Source organism: Eurytemora carolleeae, unplaced genomic scaffold (assembly GCF_000591075.1).
Source record: "Eurytemora carolleeae unplaced genomic scaffold, Eaff_2.0 scaffold664, whole genome shotgun sequence".
Taxonomy (NCBI): Eukaryota; Metazoa; Arthropoda; class Copepoda; order Calanoida; family Temoridae; genus Eurytemora; species Eurytemora carolleeae.
Genome location: NW_019396568.1, coordinates 132,787 through 156,199, shown reverse-complemented (window position 1 = coordinate 156,199; position 23,413 = coordinate 132,787). Strand labels below are relative to the sequence as shown.

At 30.1% G+C, this 23,413-nt stretch overlaps 1 protein-coding gene across 1 annotated transcript in view; it reads right to left on the bottom strand.

Moving 5' to 3' along the window:
• Positions 1-9,425: 9,425 nt before the first annotated feature.
• Positions 9,426-23,413, bottom strand: part of LOC111705640 (glutamate-gated chloride channel) — a 44,841-nt gene continuing 30,853 nt past the window's right edge. The window contains exons 19-25 of the mRNA XM_023478257.1: positions 20,641-20,735; positions 18,588-18,791; positions 16,044-16,118; positions 14,161-14,345; positions 11,702-11,738; positions 11,308-11,372; positions 9,426-10,618 (exon numbers count right to left, since the gene is read on the bottom strand). Of these exons, the coding sequence (XP_023334025.1) occupies positions 10,542-10,618; positions 11,308-11,372; positions 11,702-11,738; positions 14,161-14,345; positions 16,044-16,118; positions 18,588-18,791; positions 20,641-20,735 (738 nt within the window). The 3' untranslated portion in view covers positions 9,426-10,541. The remainder of the gene's footprint in view (positions 10,619-11,307; positions 11,373-11,701; positions 11,739-14,160; positions 14,346-16,043; positions 16,119-18,587; positions 18,792-20,640; positions 20,736-23,413) is intronic.

Genomic DNA, 23,413 nt, shown 5'->3' with positions numbered 1-23,413 from the left:
GGGCATTGTTTGAATAGAGGGCCACTAGGAAATATGCTTACAGTCACTTATTACATATATATTATCTATCAGAAACAATCCCTTTAATATGTCTATATTATTTATTAGAAACAATCCCTTTAATATATCTAAATTATTTATCAGAAACAATCCCTGTAATATCTTTATTATTTATCAGAAACTATCCCTTTAATATATCTATATTATTTATCAGAAACTATCCCTTTAACATATCTATATTATTTATTAGCAACAATCCCTTTAATATATCTATATTATTTATCAGAAACAATCCCTGTAATATCTTTATTATTTATCAGAAACTATCCCTTTAATATATCTATATTATTTATCAGAAACAATCCCTGTAATATATCTATATTATTTATCAGAAACTATCCCTTTAATATATCTATATTATTTATCAGAAAAAATCCCTTTAATATATCTATATTATTTATCAGAAACTATCCCTTTAATATATCTATATTATTTATCAGAAAAAATCCCTTTAATATATCTAAATTATTTATCAGAGACAATCCCTTTAATATATCTATATTATTTATCAGAAACAATCCCTTTAACATATCTATATTATTTATCAGAAACTATCCCTTTAATATGTCTATATTATTCATCAAAAACTATCCCTTTAATATATATATTATTTATCAGAAACAGTCCCTTTAATATATCTATACTATTTATCAGAAACTATCCCTTTAATATATTTATATTATTTATCAGAAACTATCCATTTAATATATCTATATTATTTATCAGAAACTATCCCATTAATATATCTATTCTATTTATCAGAAACTATCCCTTTAATATATCTATATTATTTATCAGAAACAATCCCTTTAATATATCTATATTATTTATCAGAAACAATCCCTTTAATATATTTATATTATTTATCAGAAACTATCCTTTAATATATCTATTTTATTTATCAGTAACAATCCCTTTAATATATCTATATTATTTATCAGAAACAATCCCTTTAATATATTTATATTAGTCATCAGAAACAATCCCTTTAATATATCTATATTATTTATCAGCAACTATCCCTTTAGTATATTTATATTATTTATCAGAAACTATCCCTTTAATATATCTATACTATTTATCAGAAACAATCCCTGTAATATATCTATATTATTTATCAGAAACTATCCCTTTAATATATCTATATTATTTATCAGAAACAATCCCTATAATACATATAAATTATTAATCAGAAACTATCCCTTTAATATATCTATATTATTTATCAGAAACTATCCCTTTAATATATCTATATTATTTATCAGAAACAATCCCTTTAATATATCTATACTATGTATCAGAAACTATCCCTTTAATATATCTTTATTATTTATCAGAAACTATCCCTTTAATATATCTATATTATTTATGAGAAACTATCCCATTAATATATCTATACTATTTATCAGAAACTATCCCTTTAATATTTCTATATTATTTATCAGAAACAATCCCTTTAATAAATCTTTATTATTTATCAGAAACTATCCCTTTAACACATCTATATTATCTATCAGAAACTATCCCTTTAATATATCTATATGATTTCTCAGAAACTATCCCTTTAATATATTTATATTATTTATCAGAAATTATTCCTTTAATATATCTATATTATTTATCCGAAACAATCCCTTAAATATAGCTATATTATTTATCAGAAACTATCCCATTAATATATTTATATTATTTATCAGAAACTATCCCTTTAATATATCTATATTATTTATCAGAAACAATCCCTTTAATATATCTATATTAGTCATCAAAAACAATCCCTTTAATATATCTATATTATTTATCAGAAACAATTCCTGTAATATATCCATATTATTTATCAGAAACAATCCCTTTAATATATCTATATTATTATCAGAACCTATCCCTTTAATATATCTATATTATTTATCAGAAACTGTCCCTTTAATATATCCATATTATTTATCAGAAACAATCCCTTTAATATATCTATATTATTATCAGAACCTATCCCTTTAATATAGCTATATTATTTATCAGAAACTATCCCATTAATATATTTATATTATTTATCAGAAACAATCCCTTTAATATGTCTATAATATTTATCAGAAACAATCCCTTTAATATATCTATATTATCTATCAAAAACAATCCCTTTAATATATCTATATTATTTATCAGAAACTATCCCTTTAATATATCTTTATTATTTATCAGAAACTGTCCCTTTAATATATCTTTATTATTTATCAGAAACTATCCCTTTAATACATCTATATTATTTATCAGAAACAATCCCTTTAATATATCTATAATATTTATCAGAAACAATCCCTTTAATATATCTATATTATCTATCAGAAACAATCCCTTTAATATATCTATATTTGTTGTCGCTAAGGAACAAGATTCTGACGATGAACAGATAGACAAGGTATAACCCACAAATCAAAATCGATAATGCAGAAAACTCTTTATTTCCTAAAAAAATAATGAAATGAATAATGATAAATAATTATTACAGGGTTTACAAATTTATAATGAAAAGATTCTTACGATCTATTTGCCTATTCGGGGGTTATCTGTCGAAAAGTCCGAAGACGCTTTTTATACATTAAAACTTCTGAAAAGATTAACAATTAAATGTTGATGAAAGTCACTAATTCTTTAAATAGAAATGTTCTTGTTTAACTTTGAAATGGTTCACAATTGATAAACGTTTTTACTCCGTTATCGGAGAACAAAGAAGAAAAGCGGGCTGAAATTGTTTGGTTTGGATTCTCGTCTCCGAGAGGAGCATTTAAGTTGAAGACGACATTACATAAAAAGGGGGGGGGGTTCTTAATGTTAATGGTTGACAATATTATTTATCAGAACCTATCCCTTCAATATATCTATATTATTTATCAGAAACTGTCCCTTTAATATATCTTTATTATTTATCAGAAACTATCCTTTTAATACATCTATATTATTTATCAGAAAGAATCCCTTTAATATATCTATAATATATATCAGAAACAATCCCTTTAATATATCCATATTATTTATCAGAAACTATCCCTTTAATATATTTATATTATTTATCAGAAACTATCCCTTTAATATATCTATATTATTTATCAGAAAGTATCCCTTTAATATATCTATATTATTTATCAGAAACTATCCCATTAATGTATCTATACTATTAATCAGAAACTATCCCTTTAATATATCTATTTAATTTCTCAGAAACAATCCCTTTAATATATCTATACTTTTTATCAGAAACAATCCCTGTAAAATATCTATATTATTTATCAGAAACAATCCCTGTAATTTATCTATAATATTTATCAGAAACAATCCCTTTAATATATCTATATTATTTATCAGAAACTATCTATTTAATATATCTATACTATTTATCAGAAACTATCTATTTAATATATCTATACTATTTATCAGAAACAATCCCTGTAATATATTTATTTTAATTATCAGAAATAATTAATTATATAAAAATTTGAATATCTGAGGTTTAAGAGTTGAATGCCTAAGTTGTATAATATATTCTATTAATTATATAAATATTAGAATATCTGAGGTTGAAGAGTTGAATGGCTAAGTTGTATAATATATTCTATTGATCATATAAATATTAGAATATCTGAGGTTGAAGAGTTGAATGCCCAAGTTGTATAATATATTCTATTAATTATATAAATATTAGAATATCTGAGGATGAAGAGTTAAATGCCTAAGTTGTATAATGTATTCTATCAATATCTGAGGTTGAAGAGTTGAATGCGCAAGTTGTATAGTGTATTCTATTAATTATATAAATATTAGAATATCTGAGGTTGAAGAGTTGAATGCCCAAGTTGTATAGTGTATTCTATCAACTACATAAAGATTAGAATAGCTGAGTTTGAGGTGAGTAATCATTTTCTTTGTTATACATTATATTGTTTAGAAAATAAATATTATTTTCTATTGTTTCCTCTTTATGAATAGTCTGAGGTATAAAACCCTTCAAACCTGCCAAACTTAGATTGAAAGCATCAATAGATGGTTCTAGACAATATAAGTACAATATTCACAAATAAATTTATTCAAATCTGGTAAAATAAAATACAAGAGTTTTAGGATATTATTTCTATATTTTTTAATGTTACATTTAGGGTTTTCCACAATAGTTCAGACATTAAAGACGACTGTACGGAATTTACATTGTCTGCAGATGCCAAATTTAAAAAATTTAAGCCGTGGCTCAAATATGTTCATGGTTCAAGATTTTAACTGGTGCTCAATTGAAACCATTCAGAGACTACATCTCATGCAGACGATTTAATTCAACCATGAGTGCGTCATATTATAAGACTGTTTTGCGTCCTTACTCGTTATAGTATCTTTTTTAGGGGTAACCCTGGGCCTGAATAGATTACTTCGATTTTTGTTCTAAATTTCGTTCTGCAATTTAGAAGAAAATATTTTTAATTTTCATCAAATTTAGTCTGAAAGAAATAACAAAAAGTTAAAAATTAAAATGCACTGAATAAACAGACTATTTTCGCTTTATGTAAATCTTTGAAAATAAATTTTTTTCTACATTAATCTGTAAATTATTGAAATTTTTTTTTTAAACATATAGGACATGAAAGTCTTTATTTAGCTTGTTATCTAATGTTTTCCTTTAAAAGTCAACCTATACTCAACTTAGAATTTAAAACCAACCTACATTCCTGTGAGATTTCTACTATGATGACATAAACTAAAAGATAAATAGCATGAAAGTTTCTCACCACACAGAAACAATGTAAAACTTAAATTGCTTTTTAATTAGTTTCACCACATTTACCTAACAATTCACACCTAAAAAAGAAAAATATATGTGAGCTATAAAAATAAAATAGAGCAAATCATGATCCAAAGCAACATTTGTCGGGAAAACTATATTTCAGAGCAAACCAAGCATATGAGAGCAATTCATAACAATTCACACATAACAGCCAGATAAGTAGAACAGATGCAAGCAAATCATAATTATAAGCAACATGTGTGGATTAAACTTCATTTCAGAGCAAAACAAGCAGATATGAGCAAACTATAACAACCCACATTTAAGCAAATTAAGAAGAAGAAAGCAAATCATAGTTAAAAGCAGCTTCCATTGATTAAACTTAATTTCCTAGCAAAACAAGCAACAGGAGCAAAAAAAACTTACTTTTCAAATTCCGTGCATTTTTTTCTGAGTTTTAAAACTAACATTTTTCAATATTAAAACTATTATATACTATAACACTAATTTTTTATTTTGAACGTCGACTTTGCGCTCAAACTCAGAAGTTTTAAATCGTGGAAACATTTTATATGTCTCCAATAAATCCTAAAGAATTTGTCCACAACACTGCATACTCAGTTTAATACATAGCCGGCCTGTCCCTTTAAAAGAGAATTTTGTGAATTATGTTGTATCAATGTATAAAAGATAGATAGATATACCTCTGCACATAATATATATGTATATTTTTTAGCAAGTTTCAGTTAGATAGAAAGTTATTCATTAAAGCAAAGCATACATATCTCTTCTTTGGTAATCAATATTTTCCATTAAAAAAGAATTGTTTGTATTGTATTCCAAGTATAACAGATAGAAAGATATAATCTACTCTATATGTATCTATATGTATCTGTACTCAATTTATTTTTTATTCAAAAAACAGATTTACATTCTCCTACACTGTGTTTCATGGACTTGCTCCAATCTTTAGTGAGATCTGTATCTTTATATGTTTTAATAATTTTCTGTTAAAAAGAAAGCTATTCTTTTTTGGGGGGTAATTTCATAAAAGAATATATATTTATTCTCCGGTAATTTTATTTACCATTAAAACTAGATTTGTTTGTATTATGTTGAATATATAATAGATAGATAGATATAATCTAAACATAATATATCTATATGAATCTATATATTTTTGAGTAATTTTATATTGGATAGAAAGCCATTCTATTTTTGGGGGTAATGTCATAAAAGAAAACATATTTGTATTGTATTGAAAGTATTAGATATACTCTACAGTCTAGAGTTGGTTAATGGAATAACCTACTGTTCTTAAGACAGATTATGTTACATATATATCTATTTTTATACATATATATATATGTATATATATATATTTATATGTATTTATACAAGAATATTTAGTATGTTGTAAAATAATTCTTCTTAATAAATTATTATTCTTCTTATACTTTTTTATGTTAAAAAATCATATTATCTTATATTTGCATTGTACAAATGTTCCTTTTGATCATTTGCCTTCAAAAACAGATTTCACAAAATTGTTGATGTACATGTTGTTAACAGGGCTTCGTACTAAATACAGTTATAACCAGAAAACTCTAGAATAGGAAGTCGAATTTTAGACTCAATTTATGACTCCTAATAGTCCAATGAACATGAGGCACAGCAAATGTGCAGTGAAACAGACCCATTGCACTTAGAAGGGATTTAATAACTTATCAACATCAAATGCACTTCAGTATTGCTTTAATGTCGTCTTCCTATTCTACAGTTTTCTGGTTATCATTGTGGGATCTGAAAATGTCAAGAATTTCTCCTTTTTTCTTTCATAGTATTTTTCCCTATTTCTCCTTCATTTTCCACCTTTTCTTTTTTCTCTCTTATTTTGTATTTTTCCACATTTCTCCTTTGTTTTCCACCTTTTCCTTTTTCATTCTTACTTGGTATTTTTCCATATTTCTCCTTTTTTTCCACCTTTTCATTTTTTCCCTCTTATTTTGTAATTTTCTTTCGTTTTCACTTTTTTTTCTCTGTTATTTTGTATTTTTCCATATTTCTCCTTCATGTTCCCCCTTTTGATTTTTTCATTCTTACATGGTATTTTCCCTCCATTTTCCCACATCTCACTTCTGTATGCCGAGTCCATTAGCGCCAAATCCAATCAGGGTTCAGTCATGTGTTTGTTGTCTATTCTGAACCAATAGAAATAGTATGGCGGTAACATCTATCTTTCTATCTATCTCAATTTCCAATTAGAGATGAATCCTTCAATCAGCGTTATCATTGGATGGAAATATTTACTTCTATTGAAACTGTTGTGATCTTTACTATTATCCTCATATTCTTTTTTTCCCAATCTGACCAAAGCAAGGAAGATTTGATATCTTTGTTTGCATAAAGGGTTTGAGTGTTTTGTAATGCAAGTACTTTAGCTTTATACTAATTGCTCTGAAATTCAGTATTGTTCTAAAATTTTCGCGGATTTTAGAATTATTAATTGACGCATTATTTGTCTTTGACGTTGCGTAAACTATCTAAGGGGGGGGGGGGTTCACTTAATTCCCACGTGTATTGGGAAACCAGAGCTGAAAACTTTAGAATGAGATATCCTTAATCCTGATCGGTTAATTAATCTAGAGATTAATAACAAGATGAGAACAAGATGCATTATTTAATCTGGAGATTAAGAAAAAGAGGAGATCAAGCATTAATCTCAATATCCACCATTCTAAAGTTTTCAGCTCTGAGCTGAAAACTTTAGAATGATATATCCTTAATCCCGATTACTTAATTTAATATCCATGGACACACTTTTGATTTTCTTCTTAAACCGGTTTTTTTAAAATAGAGAGTCCCTCCCGTTTCTGTATATAATTTTAAATGGCGGGCAAAATTTTAAATTTATCGGCTTCATATACGCGACTGTGATTTTATGAATTTTTTACACTTTTCAGGATAAAAGTACAAGATTAGATCAGTCTTGATATTATATATCCACCAATAAAAAGTTCCCAGCTCAGGTAGGATTAGTTATTTAGTGAAAAATATGCAAAAGTGAAACGATATTCGGGTATGAGATTAAACTATTATTTTTCTCGTCTATAAAAATGAATTATGGCAAAAGAATTCATCTTGCGCCACCAGTCACAAAGTTATCTTTGATAAATTGAAGTTGAAATTAGGGTTCTCTCTTAATTTTTCATCTTTATTTGTCCATTATAACAAGGTAACAATGCAAGGAAAGTTAATTGCAGTTGTGTATACTCTGCGTACATATTGAAACAAGTTCTCTCCGGGCGGAATTTGTAAACAAGAATATAGATGCATCAGTGTTCGTTTTGAAGGTTAAAAGCATTAAATTTGGATAATTTTGATAATTCACATAATAGTTTCCTATGATCAGAATATTTCATTGTTTTTTTCTATGAACGATGGATCCCATGTCAGGCTTTGACATCCGTCTTGTGTTTACATTACCGCCGAGATACAGTACACTGCAGAACAAAAGATGCGTACACCTCTGAAATAACTTTCCTTGCATTATAACCTAGATTCTGAAGTAAGTAAAAATTGCTTACATTAGAACGCTAAAACTTCTTCACTTTTCTAACATTAAAGTTGTTAACAAATTTTGCTTACAAAAAATCTTTTTTTTTAATGCATAGGGTAGAGTGGAGAATGGTCAAATGGGTCGGGGTTTAAACAAACTTAATTTATTAATTAAGCTACAGGGCTAAAACTTATATTTTTAAAAAGGCCTTGAGAAAGTGACATAATAACATGTGTCATATGTTAATATTTGTCATAAGTAAGAATGATTATTTTTGAAAATTTTTTTTACATACTTTTTGAACTCATTAAAAATCCTCCCTTTCACCATAATCATTGAAGTTAGAGGTCTAACAATGTTTTTTAATGAGCAGGCCTAGGGACATGTATTAATGAGCAGGCCCAGGGACATGTATTAATGAGCAGGCCTAGGGACATGTATTAATGAGCAGGCCTAGGGACATGTATTAATGAGCAGGCCTAGGGACATGTATCACACTCTCTTTTCTCAACTCTAAGGGCAAACATATAATAGACAAAAATAGCCCAATCGTGGTAGGGTTAATGATTTCTTAATCCTTCAATTTTTAAAAGAGCTTTGATTCTCTATTTTTTTGTCATGGATGTTTCCTCTATTTTGTTTTAACACAGCTAATCTTTAATCTATCCTTATTTATTCTATTATTTAATATAAATACAAACAAATATAATACATTTTACAAGACTAGCATCAGATAGAAATATATCTTTGTACTCTCAATAAATTACTAACTTTGGTCAAATAGTTTGAATTATTTCTAATAAAGGAATTGGGTCTTTGCCCCAAACTCTCATTTTCTAATCAATATATCTCTGAAACCAAATGTTGTAGACTCTAGATATTTCAAACTCTGATTCTGTTAGATCAAATATTCTGAGCTTGAAATATCAAAGGTTACAACATTGCAGGTTCCAAAGATTGAATATTTGAGTTTGTGGCAAATATTCAATTTTTGTATCATTTTCTTGTCTACATTAATAAAACAATGTATTCTATTTTACAATATCTGAATGTCTTATCGCTTGGACCTGTAGTAAATGGTTGGGATCGTATTTTATAAATATATAACTAACAAAATTTAGTCAAAATTAGATTTCATTTTAACTTTACAACTGAATTATGAATAATAAAAATATTTTCTCTAAATTGTAGAAACATTTTAATCATAATTTCAAAAATGTTTTCATTAACTGTACACAATTCAACTTATTTTAGGGATTTTTAAGAGAATATATATTTTTAAAAATTCTCTGATCTGTATATATATATTGATTTAACAAAAAATTTTTAAAAATTTATAAAGAAAATTCCTCTACCTAAAGCTTTTTGGACTTGAAAACCTTAGAAATAATTTACATTCGCTGCAGGCAATTTACTTATAGCTTTCAGACTAGGATATTGAAACATCAATATTTTAGAGGATTTGACTCTAGAAAAAAAAACTGAATTTAGTTTTAATAACTTGATCAAAATCCCTTGACTAAACAAAACTCAGTTTATGCCAACCAACTTATCCCTCAAATGTATTAATTAATGTACACATTAACAAATTCATATTTTTAATAATAATAATTTTTTTAGAAATTGCGTTTTTACCAATCATGTTTCGCGATACATTTACTGTCGGCAGGGGCCGGCCTTATTACGTGATAATTAATTGTGAAAACTTTATAATCAGGCTTTTATTAGTTGTGATATAGGTCTAATCAGTTGTGATAAAGCTCAAATCAGTTGATAAAGCTCTAATCAGTTGTGATAAAGCTCTAATCAGTTGTGATAAAGCTCAAATCAGTTGATAAAGCTCTAATCAGTTGTGATAAAGCTCTAATCAGTTGTGATAAAGGTCTAATCACTTGTGATAAAGCTCTAATCAGTTTTCATTAAGCTCTAATCAGTTGTGATTAAGCTCTAATCATTTGTGATACAGCAGTAATCAGTTGTAATAAAGCTCTAATGAGTTGTGATTACGCTCTTATCAGTTGTGATACAGCTCTAATCAGTTGTGATAAAGCTATAATCCATTGTGATAAAGCTCTAATCAATTGTGATAAAACTGTAATCAATTGTGATAAAGCTCTAATGAATTGTGATAAAACTTTGGTCAATTATGATTAAGCTCTAATCAGTTGTGATGTTGGAGAAATTTGAATATTCTGCCATTGAGAGATAATAGGACCAGTAGAACACATTCAAACCTGATAAATATATTATGTAAAAAAAATAAATAACGAAACTTTCAAAATTCTAAAATTTAGCAAATATTTTTTCTTTATTTTCTTTTTGTAAATCTATTGAAATAAGGATGATTAGTTTAATGTTGTATAACATATTATGAATCTAATAAAATAAATTGTTTTAGTTTTTGATTGTCACTTTTTTTAAAGCAATCTATATATAAATTTGGCTTGTCTGTCTGTTTGTCTGTATGTCTGTTTGTATCCAATAAACGTCTAAACGGCTGAACCGATCGGGTCCAATTTTTTTGTGGGACAGGGGAAGGTTTATGAATGATTTAAATTTTAAATATTTGTCTCCATCAAAATTCGATCTTCATTAAATTTTTTAAAATTTTGAAAATCCACGAAATTTTTTTTAAAAATCCGCGAATTATTTTTGTTTTCTTTTACGATGTACACAAAGAGAACATGTTCACAATTAATTTAGAAGATGGGCGCGAAGCGCCCTCTATGGCTAGTATTATATAATTTAATAATTCTTTGCTTGGATTAAAATCATTTCATTGTAAGTAGAATCAAATTTTTTTATAACATATTATAAATGATTCTAATAGTATAAACAGTATTTTATTTTTGATTGTCAATCTTCTTAAAGAAAGGGTAAATACTTAAATGCATGATTTGCTTAGAAAAAAAATATTTTTTGCCTGCAAATGTTGCTGGGAAGAGAATACGAGCAAGAACGTCTATTTTCTTGGCTCCAGGCCGATATCTAGAACATTTTTTTTTTAAGTTTTGGTTTAGTGGCCGCAAAAATATAAATATTATTTCAAATTTTACAAAATATTTGAAAAATATATAGAAATAAAATTTTTGCAAAAAATAAATTTTTCAAAAATGAATTTTGTTGAATTCTGTTTCTCTTCTCTTCTTAGCTAAAAATGAGAAACAATAGAATTAAAAAAATAATTGATGTCAACAAAAATTTCAGTTGTTTTTACACCCCCCCCCCCCCATGAAATAATTTAAGAATATCACGTCTTTCGCAATAAATATACTATCTTTTTCATTCTGAAATAATTTTAAATAAAATATTTATACCTAAAACTGGGTCGGGTAGCAAGAACTGATTTTACATCTGAGAAAAACAAACTTTTAATCCCTTATGCACTTTAAATATTTTGTAGTGAAAACCAGAAATGATAAAATAGGAAAACGACATTAAAGAAAAGTGTATTAAATGCAGTTGTTAACAAGCATTATCGTTTTACAAATAAATTATGAAATCACTTATTGGATAAAATGGGTCTGTGTACACTGCACAATTGCTGTGACTCATATTCATTAGAGTATTCAAATTCGCATCTTAAGCCTTTAAAAGATTTTTCAAACTGTACCCAAACAAAAATACATACAAAGCTAAACAACAAGTCTTAAAATTCTTTTTGGACTACTGTTTATATATTTTAAAAGATATTTTATTTTTTTATATATTAGGTTCTCGTGCAATTTAACAAGAAATCAGATCATGAATCAAATTTTTTGAAAAAATAAATCTGTAAGGTGCAATCCAGGATTCAGGGCTCAGATGTTGATATTTGGAGAACAACTGGAGGGATCGGATGTAAATCTATAAATAAAAACGTGGGTTGAATGATACCGCGCGCGGTTTATGGCAGAGAAGCACCCCCTCCCTTCATTCCGATTTAGGTTCGGTACAGTGTAGTAAAATCTCCCAATAGGTGGGGCTGATTTATTCGACGTACTATACCGTCCCGTTTTGCCTTATATAGTTTGGATATGTATTAAAAGTTGGCCCGGTACTTGAAATGAACCAAAGTTTACTGTGAGTAAAAATGTGGTAGAAAGACGACTTTAAGCAATCTTCTGAGTGTTTGATGATGTTATAAAGTAGATAGTTTTATAAGTAGCTGTAAAAAAAAGTTTTTAAGAGAAATGGGTCTATGCACTGAACTGTTGTATTACATGTTCATCAGACTTTTTAGAATCATAACTAGAGTATAACAGTCGTCTTTCTGTTCTACATCCCATTGTAGCTTACCAATTTGTTAGGTAGTTAACAAGTAGTTAACCAGTAATTAACCAGTACTTAACCAGTAGTTAACCAGTAGTTAACCAGTAGTTAACTTGTAGTTAACCAGATTCTAAAACTAAAGAACGAAAAGTTTTGACTTAAATTTTAAGTTCATGGTTAAATGGCACTTCTGACTTAATTTAAATCTGAGGTTAAATATTTAATTCGCCGAAATCGACGTGTTGAAATTTAAACACAGGGTTAAAATCTTGAAATCCCGCAATCCCTATTTGTCTATCATCATTTACCGGTAAGCTGCATTCAACTAATTACGATATATTTAAAAGTAAAAACCTTGATTTAATACATTTTTCACGATTTAGATTAATTAATGTTTGCACGTAAACCCAAAATACGGTTGTAACTGGAAATATGTTTTGTTTTCCGTCACGTAAATAATTTAAAATTTAAAAAACAGCTGATTACCGTTACTTTCGTAATAATTCTCCGTAAATCCTTTTCTCTGATTGGTTCAGATTTTTCCTGGGAAATTCAAATTTAAAATTGAGAAAGTTTGATATTTAAGTAGCTATTTAATATTTTACAGAACTTTTAACCTCGAACTTAAAATTCGCGCATTCTTTAGTTTTAGACTCAGTAGTTAACCAGTAGTTAACCAGTAGTTAACCAGTACTTAACCAGTAGTTAACCAGTGCTTAACCAGTAGTTAACCAGTAGCTAACTAGTAGTTAACCAGTACTTAACCAGTAGTTAACCAGTACTTAACCAGTAGTTAACCAGTAGTTAACCAGTAGTTAACCAGTAGTTAACCAATAGTTGACCAGTAGTTAACCAGTACTTAACAAGTAGTTAACCAGTACTTAACCAGTAGTTAACTTGTAGTTAACTTGTAGTTAACCAGTAGTTAACCAGTAGTTAACCAGTAGTTAACCAGTAGTTAACCAGCACTTAACCAGTAGTTAACTAGTACTTAACCAGTAGTTAACCAGTAGTAAACTAGTAGTTAACCAGTACTTAACCAGTAGTTAACTTGTAGTTAACCAGTAGTTAACCAGTAGTTAACCAATAGTTACCCAGTAGTTAACCAGTAGTTAAACCGTAGTTAACCAGTAGTTAACCAGTATTCTACTTTACAAATAAAATCAGAAGATATTGATTGGGCTTTATAAAATATATTCATAACAAATTTATCAAAGTTAAAGTCAGAATATTCTAAATTTACTTTCAAACAATGGAGTTTTCGACATGCATTATTTATCTTGTCTTCCAGATAAATATTTAAAATAAGACACACACACACAAACCAAACTAAGCTAGTGGGGTAGGTCGAGTACAGTAAAAATCTGGCCGTGCCATTGGGATAGAGTTGGGCCAGTATTTGCACCGCATCACTAAGGTCGGTACAAGCGGTCGGTCTGGTTCAAATATAAATTTACCCTACTTCACTGTGCACAGTATGTCCGAATGTCATCTAATTAAATCAGAATGTATAAAAGTTATTTTCCTAATTCTTTCTTTCTTCTGTCAGGATTGTTTAGGAGTTGAGCAAATAATACTTTTCTCCTGGAGGCCCCTCCCTCTTCTCCTTCAGCCTCTCCCGGTCCTCCGGGTCCTCCTGGTCCTCCGGGTCCTCCCGGTCCTCCGGGTCCTCTAGGTCCTCCAGCTTGTTCATTTCCGCCCTCAACTCTCCTAAAAAAACAAATTCTTAAAGAAACTGTCTCCAAAATTCTAAAATAAAAAAATCCTGCTTCTGAACGAAAATCTTTAACCATTAATCGAAATAGGAATAGGAATGAGGAAGAAATCGTCGTTATTGTAGCTTACATCGATTTATAATGATTTCAATTAAAATTAATTGACCCTGTAAACCCGCAATATAATTGAACCTTTATGAAGCATAAAGTCTGACCGCGTCAACCTTGTTGCACCGGCTAGTCCTGTCCTTAGAGCTAGGTATAGTACAAACTGGGACCGGAAAGATTGACCCGGCTCGGAAATTCAAATGTACTACGGCTTTTGGAACTTTAACTTATCTCAAAAAAATTACTTAAGCGACCGAGTCTTATTTGACTTATATAAAAGGTTTATGGTGTAAACCCAATATTGCTACCCCCCCCCCCCTGATCCGCCCATTATGACATTCATATATTTGTTAGGTTACAATGGCTAATTAGTCCCACGCGGTTGCAAATTAATATAAAACACTAGATATATGAAACAATGTTTCAACACTCTCGATTTCTCTGTGTTATTAATGTGATATATTTGTAGATAAAAGTGACAAAAAAAAACCTTGTTAGTCTTTTAGATAGCCAATACATTTCAGAGTAATTCAAATATATTATTTGTAATTCTTTAAATATATTGTTACTAAAATCTAAAAATATGAAAAGCTTTTTTATTTTTTTATTTTATCAAAAATAAGGATAAAAAAATATTTTTATTTTTAGAAGTATTTGGGAGGAATGGGCAATGGTCAGACATTGTTGAAAGCTAATAGAACCTGCAGAGAGCTATGATTAAATGGTCTGTGGTCGTTATTTAGCATGACTCTCCTAGCTGGGGTGGTTTGCATGATTCACAACAGTACCCATAAAAGCTTTGCCTGATTAAGCATGGAAAAAGATTTCCATTTGTATCTCTTAAAAAGTTCATTTATATTTTCTATGGTTTCTCGAAAAAAGACTTGCGCTTTTCTTCTGTACAAACAGTCGGAGGGCAACATCCGAAATATACACTTTTCAAGCTTGAAAAATTACGACTTCCTCCACATAATTGATCAGTACAGTACATACAGTTCAGTACATATCGTACAGCTAAAAGAGTACCGTTGTATATCTGATACATCCCTTCTTTAGATGCAGGGCACTTGAAATTATTACTACAGTACCTTTAGGTCCGTAATCCGGGACCGATGCCGCATGATGCAGAGTGTCCCAAAAACATGGGAATTTAATCACGACTCTATTTCGTCTTCTATCCATTTGGTATTTTTTCATGAATACAATTATTGCAGTATTCCAGTTTAAACATGTAATGTCGAATACGCCTGGTCTTGAGATTTTCTAAGTGAGATCTACCATTTTTGTTTTTTCAAAATTGAGGAAGAAAATGCAAAATATTTACTAATTTCAATTTCTATAATGAATCAAAATTTCCGTAATATCTAATATCTTCGTCAATTTTTAAGACACAAGAAAAGTCTAGACTACTTTATGTAATGATCGTCAGACGTACAGCCTCGTTTTAATACTAATCTTGCCATGTCTTAAATATCAGAAATCGAAGACGACTTTCATGTCGTCTCTCAATTCCCATGCTTATTGGGACACCCTGCATTAAAATGAACAAAAATCATCAAAAACGTTTTTGTTATAAGTAATTCACCTGGAATAGGGTCCTCGCTTCATAGATTCAAATTCATCTTCGCTTTCATTCTCAATCGGTAAACGGGTTTCATGGCTAAACATATGAAAACATACAATAAAGGCAAACGGGTTTAAGATTAGGAATATATTAGTAGATAGGTTTCAAGGCTAAAATATATTAGTAGATAGGTTTCAAGGCAAAAATATATTAGTAGATAGGTTTCAAGGTTAACATATATAAGAAGATAGGTTTCAAGGCTAAAATATATAAGAAGATAGGTTTTAAGAGTGAAATTTACTATAATAAATAGGTTTCAAGGCTAAAATATATTAGCTGATAGATTATAAGGCTAAAATATATCAGTAGATAGGTTTCAAGGCTAAAATATATTAGTAGATAGGTTTCAAGGCTAAAATATATTAGTAGATAGGTTTCAAGGCTAAAATATATTAGTAGATAGGTTTCAAGGCTAAAATATAGTAGTAGATAGGTTTCAAGGCTAAAATATATTAGTAGATAGGTTTCAATGCTAAAATATATAAGAAGATAGGTTTCAAGGCTAAAATATATAAGAAGATAGGTTTCAAGGCTAACATATATAAGAAGATAGGTTTCAAGGCTAAAATGTATAAGAAGATAGGTTTCAAGAGTGAAATTTACTATAATAAATAGGTTTCAAGGCTAAAATATATCAGTAGATAGGTTTCAAGGAAATAAATATATTAGAAGATAAATTTCAATTGGCATAAATTTACTAGTAAAAAGATTTCCAAGCCATAAATATATTAGAAGATAGGTTTCAATTGGCATAAATATATTAGAAGATAGGTGTCAAGGCTATACATATATTAGAAGATAGATGTCAACTTACAGCTTCTTTTTGTTTACTTATGAAATTATATTTTTTAAAAAGCTGATTAGAAATCAAAACTTAAAAACAAGTCGTCCTCATTGTACTGATATAATTGCAGACCACTGAAAGGTAACCGGGTTTCAAGGCTAGAGATAAAAACATACCAAGATAAAAGTTTTAACTAGAGTTTCTCGGAAGAGGAAAAAGAATTGAAGAGTTGGCAGAAATAAACTATTTTAGAAATATTTTAGAATTGGAACCTTGAAAGAAAATTAATCGAATCCGGCTAGAGAGGGACGACATCTTCTGTTCAATTTGAGCAGTTTTGCTTTTAAATCTTTTAAATTGAAATTTAAATACTGATTTCAAACCGATTGAATTTGCAAACTAACAGACGTTCCAGATAAATTGGATTTTTTTTTCTCAAAATAATTATGTCTTTATATATATTATGTTTTTAAAAGCATCCAATTGGTATTCTGACGACCCAGCAAACAAAAATTCACAAAATTATCGAATTTTGACTTCTGTATCCCAGGTTGGTATTACTTTAACGCTTTGCTCATGAAAGTTGAGAAATTGATTCAAAAGAAAAAAAAACTAGTTTGTAAAAAGTTAAAAATTTGAAAAACAGAGATGTTGTACTCTTTCTTTTACTCTATGTAAGAAAAAATTCTGAAATCAATAACCTTTTGATCTTATTCATTCCTATTTTTTGTGTATTTATATTCTCCAAATGCCTTAGCTGTTGCATGGCATTACATAAGAAATGGCCAAAATTGCCCTATGATGCTAGTAAAATTTACTAGAATCTCCTCAATTTAAAGTTGAGATCCAAATCATAGAATTTTTCTCGAATATTGAGTTTCAATAAAAGGAACTAAGTCTTAGCAACCCAATGTTATAGATGTTATATATTTCAAAGATTAGAAAAATTGTGTCTGTTTAAAAAAGCTTTGAGTGTTCAAATGTTAGAAAAAAAATAAAGAGACTTTCTCAGAGAGTGTTGGAAAAGGCATTCCACATCGTTTCCGTGCCTCTGAACCACATTCTCCTCATTTATGTTTTTCCTGTACCCCATTCTCCTTATTTCCGTGTATCTGACCCACAGTCTCTTCATTTTTGTTTTCCCTGAGCCCCATTCTCCTTATTTCCGTGTCTCTGAGCCCCATTCTCCTTTTTTTTGTGTCTCTGATCCCCATTCTCCTTTTTTTTGTGTCTCTGAGCCCCATTCTCCTTTTTTTGTGTCTCTGAGCCCCATTCTCCTTTTTTCTGTGTCTCTGAGCCACACTCTCCTTATTTCTGTTTTCTCTGAGCCTCGTTCTCCTTATGTCTGTGTCTTTGAGTCACATTCTCCTCATTTATGTTTTCTCTGAGCCCCATTCTCCTTATATCTTTGTCTCTGAGCCACATTCTCCATATTTCTGTGTCTCTGAGCCACATTTTCCTTATTTCTGTGTCTCTGAGCCACAGTCTCTTCATATAATTTTTCCCAGTCTACACCTTTTAACTTTGATTTTTATGAAACCCTAATTTTAAAATTTAACCGAAGATTGTAAAATATGTAAATAACTCTAATATTCTGTAAAATCAAAACATGGCGAATACTGGCATTTGTAGGTGGCTCGGAAGAAAATATTATAAACTGTTGCAGAAATGGTTAAGCTTGCCGTGCCTCTAAATCCATATTAGTGTTCAACTAATCTTACTTGTCAAATCTTGTTTCATTGTGAACCGGTCTACTGGGATATTGCAAATTATTTGCAAAAGAAGGATTGGCAGTGTACTGCAGATTATTTGCAAACGGAGGGTTGTTGTTGAACTGCTGATGCGGATGGAACTGATAAGCATAAGAAGCTTCTCTCTCTAGCTGTTCTGCTTGCTTTAGGTAGGATCTACGCAGCTCCAGAGCTCTAGAATATATAAAGTTAAAATCTACGCAGCTCCATAACCCTTTAATATATAAAGTTTGGATCTACGCAGGTCCAGAGTTCTAGAATATATAAAGTTTGGATCTACGCAGCTCCAGAGCTCTAGAATATATAAATTTATGATATACACAGTTCCAGAGTTCTAGAATATATAAAGTTAGGATCTACGCAGCTCCAGAGTTCTAGAATATATAAAGTTAGGATTTACGCAGTTCCAGAATTCTAGAATATATAAAGTTGGGATCTACGCAGCTCCAGAGTTCTAGAATATATAGAGATATGATATGCGCAGCTCCAGAGCTCTAGAATATATAAAGTTAAGATCTATGCAGCTCCAGAGTTCTAGAATATATAAATTTAGGTTCTATGCAGCTCCAGAGTTCTAGAATATATAAAGTTATGATCAACGCAGAACCAGATCTATAGAATATAAAAGTTTAGGATCTAAGGAGCTCCAGAGCTCTAGAATATAAAAAGTTAGGCTTTATGCAGCTCCAGAGCTCTAGAATATGTACAAATAGGATCTACGCAGCTTCAGTGCTCTTTAAAATATAAAGTTAAGATTTATGCAGCTCCAGAGCTCTAGAATATATAAAGTTAGGATCTACTCAGCTCCAGAGCTCTAGAATATATAAAGCTTGTATCTATGTGGCTTTAGAATATATAAAGTTAAAATCTACCCAACTCCAGAGTTCTAAAATATATAAAGTTAGGATCAACGCAGCACCAGAGCTATAGGATATAAAAAATTAGTGTCTAAGCACCTCCAGAACTCTAGAATATATAAAGTTAGGATCTACACAGCTCTAGAGCTCTAGAATATATAAAGTTAGGATTTACGCAGCTCCAGATCTCTAAAATATATAAAGTTAGGGTCTACGCAGCTCCTGAACTCTAGAATATATAAAGTTAGGATAAATGCAGCTCCAGAGCTCTAGAATATATAAAGTTGGGATCTACGCAGCTCCAGAGTTCTAGAATATATAAAGTTGGGATCTACGTAGCTCCAGAGTTCTAGAATATATAAAGTTGGGATCTACGCAGCTCCAGAGCTCTAGAATATATAAAGTTAAGATCTATGCAGCTCCAGAGTTCTAGAATATATAAAGTTGGAATCTACGCAGCTCCAGAGTTCTAGAATATATAAAGTTGGGATCTAAGCAGCTCCAGAGTTCTAGAATATATAAAGTTGGGATCTACGTAGCTCCAGAGTTCTAGAATATGTAAAGTTAGTGTCTACGGAGCTTCTGAGCTCTAGAATATATAAAGTTAGGATCTACGCAGCTCCAGAGCTCTAGAATATATAAAGTTAGGATCTACGCAGGTCCAGAGCTCTAGAATATATAAAGTTGGGATCTACGCAGCTCCAGAGTTCTAGAATATATAAAGTTAGGATCTATGCAGCTCCAGAGCTCTAGAATATATAAAGTTAGGATCTATGCAGCTCTAGAGCTCTAGAATATATAAAGTTAGAATCTATGCAGCTCTTTAGCTCTAGAGAAATATAAAATTCAATTATTTTCAAAATATTGAAATAAAAATAAAGGGACTCTAAGCCAAAATGGCAATGGTACACTTGAAACCTTAACCTCAACCAAAATAACCTCAATCCTTTTTTAATAGCAAGAAATGCGCAAGTCATATTTGCAGAGAAACCATAAATAAAAATTTGATAGTTTAAACAAACAAAAACATGCCAATCTAATGAATGCTGAAAACTTTTAAGGGTACCCTAGTAATAATTGCCATCTGTGCACCCTTAAAGACAAAAAAAAATTTCCAAAAGATTACTTTTTAAAATTTGCGCACACTCCCTTCAAAGTTTTCTTACCTTGCATCTGCTCTAGCAGCATAGTTGACTAAAGCATACTCTAGAAGAGCCAAGAATACAAAAGAAACACAAATATTCGACCAAACATCTATCGCCTGAAAAATAACAAACTTAAGCAAATTAAGCATTTTTAGAAGTAGCTAGGAGTAGCTAGCAGTAGCTATACAGTAACTAGGAGGAGCTAAGAGTAGCCAGGAGTAGCTAAGAGTAGCTAGGAATAGATATGAAGTAGCTAGGAGTAGGTAGGGTTAGCTAGGAGTAGATAAGATTGGCTAGGAGTAGCCAGGAATAGTAAAGAATAGGCTGGATCAACTAGCTTTGAGTTGCAGGAGTAGCTAAGAGTGGCTAAGAGTAGCTGGGATTATCTAGGAGTAGCTGAAGCTAAAAATAGCTAGGAGTAGCTAAGAAAAGCTAGAAGTAGCTATAAGGAGTAGTTTGGAGTAGCTAGTGATAGCTTGGAGTAGCTAGGAGTAGACAGGAGTAGCTAGGAGAAGCTAGAAGTAGCTAGGAGTAGCTTGGAGTAGCTAGTGATAGCTTTGAGTAGCTAGGAGTAGCTGAGAGTAGCTAGGAGTAGCTAAGAGTAGTTAGAAGTAGCCAGGAGTGGCTAGGAGTAGCTTGGAGTAGCTAGTGATAGCTTGGAGTATCTAGGAGTAGCTGGTCCAGTTGATAATTTATGTTGTGCTATATATCCATGTAATGTCGGGTGACTAAAATAGATTAATTGCTAAAGTTTTCAAAATATGATTAAAAACTTAGAAAGAAGTTCAAATTAGTTTGAACGTTATAATTAGGGATTAAAATTCAAATTAATACTGTATAAATATGTTTAGAATAAATGGTCCATGGATCCATTCTTTTATCTCTTAACTCCATCTGCAATCAATTCTTTTAGCTTCTAACTCTCATATCTCAACTCTTTTCTTACAGCTCCCAACTCTGCCTGAACTCCATTCTTAAAATCTTCCATCTCTATCCAAAATTCATTCTTACAAGTCCAAAGTAATACTGTGCTTGCCAGCTGGATCGCTTTACGTACGGGGGTGTCAGGAAACCCGTCGGTCGCCGGGTGCAATTTAAACTACGTTTGGGTCATATTACTTAGGATTTAGATTCCATTTAAACTTTGTAAAGAAACCGCATTTTTTTAAGAGATAACTTTCTTACCAGACAAAACTATTAAGTATACCCTTGTGCAACAGACATGCCACTTTACATACAAATGAAAATAATTTCAAATTACGACTCAGTCCCTTTAATATTAAAGGCAATAATCTCTTCCAGCTTTTCTTATTGATATGTTTCAGTTCGGAACAAAATAATCCATCAAGTGGAAATGTTTTATAAACTTTACAAAGAAATTGTATCGAGAAGGTTTTACAACTATATATATATACGTTGCTTGTCTGTTTGTTTGTATCCAATAAACGTTAAAATAATATCAATTGAGTCCAAATTTTTTTTTGGAGAACTCGCATGACCCCAGGGAAGGTTTCGGGCTGCTCAGATTCTCAAAAATTTGTCTCCAAAAAAATCAATTTCCTAAAATTTGAAAAAATATGATAAAACCCTCGTAATTTTTTCATTGTTTTATTTTGTACGAAGAGAAGATGCTCATTTACAGAACCATAATGTAAAGTTATAATGTCAGCCCTTTTTAAGTTATTAAAAAAAAAAAAAAAGGGGTGGAAAACAACCCCCCCCCCCATCAATCGTGACATGGTTAAATTAAATTTTTCTTTGGTACAGATCTAAGATTTCATATTTAAAAAGTCTTTTCAAAATGGACGCAAAAACAGGAGTGAGGAGTCAAAATCTTACTACGAACTTCCGTGACTCGTGAAATATTAATATTCTCCAAAATAATCTTTTTCCGACAATTTCTGTTGAGTAGCTTCTTAAAAGTAGGGAAAAAACTTAAAATGTTTAAGAGAAAGTAAGTTAAATTTCAAGTGACCCTCCATGTGAAGATGGCAATGCCCGATTAACAATAAAACCCTTGAATCCATTATTCGATCAATAACGGGTAGGAAACTGCTGTTTTTCTAGTTGTAAAACTTTTCAAATCTCATAAAAATCTTAAATTAGGTTTCCTGCAGAATAATGCGCAATTCATAGAGAAGCCGCAATTGAAACTAATCAGTTTTCTAAGTTCTAAGGTCAACCTTTCTGGTCCCAGTTTGTACTGTGCCTAGCTCTATGGACAGGACTAGCCGGTGCAATAAGGTTGAGGCGGTCAGACTTTAAGCTTCATATAGGTTGAATTTACTTTTACTAAAGGGGCAGAGGTGCTTGAGTGATATATAATTCACACTTGATCGCTTTTATTGGTACTGTTGTGAATAAACATTACTGTATACAGGGTAGCTTGAAATGTTGCCAAAAGTTCCTAGAAAAAAACATTGATTTTTTTGGAAAAAAGTTCTAAAATGATTCTTTAAATATTATAAAAAAATATTCTAATGCATCCCAGGACCCTCCAAAATATGCTTCATGTTTTGCCTCTCTTCTGCCTGTGTTTTGCATTTCAGAATTAAATTCATGTTTATCAAAATTGTGAGACATTTAAACAGACATTAGAGAGTTTTATCTTCAAAGAAAAAGGAGACAATATTTTTACAAAATATTCATTGTTCTTTGTAAAATTTAGTTTGTACCAAAAGATGCAAGTTGTATTTATGATTTTAGTTTTTACATACAGATGAGATTGTGCAATTTACTCTAAAAAAACTTTGAGCATGTAAATTTATTAAATAGACTAGACACATAAAACTGT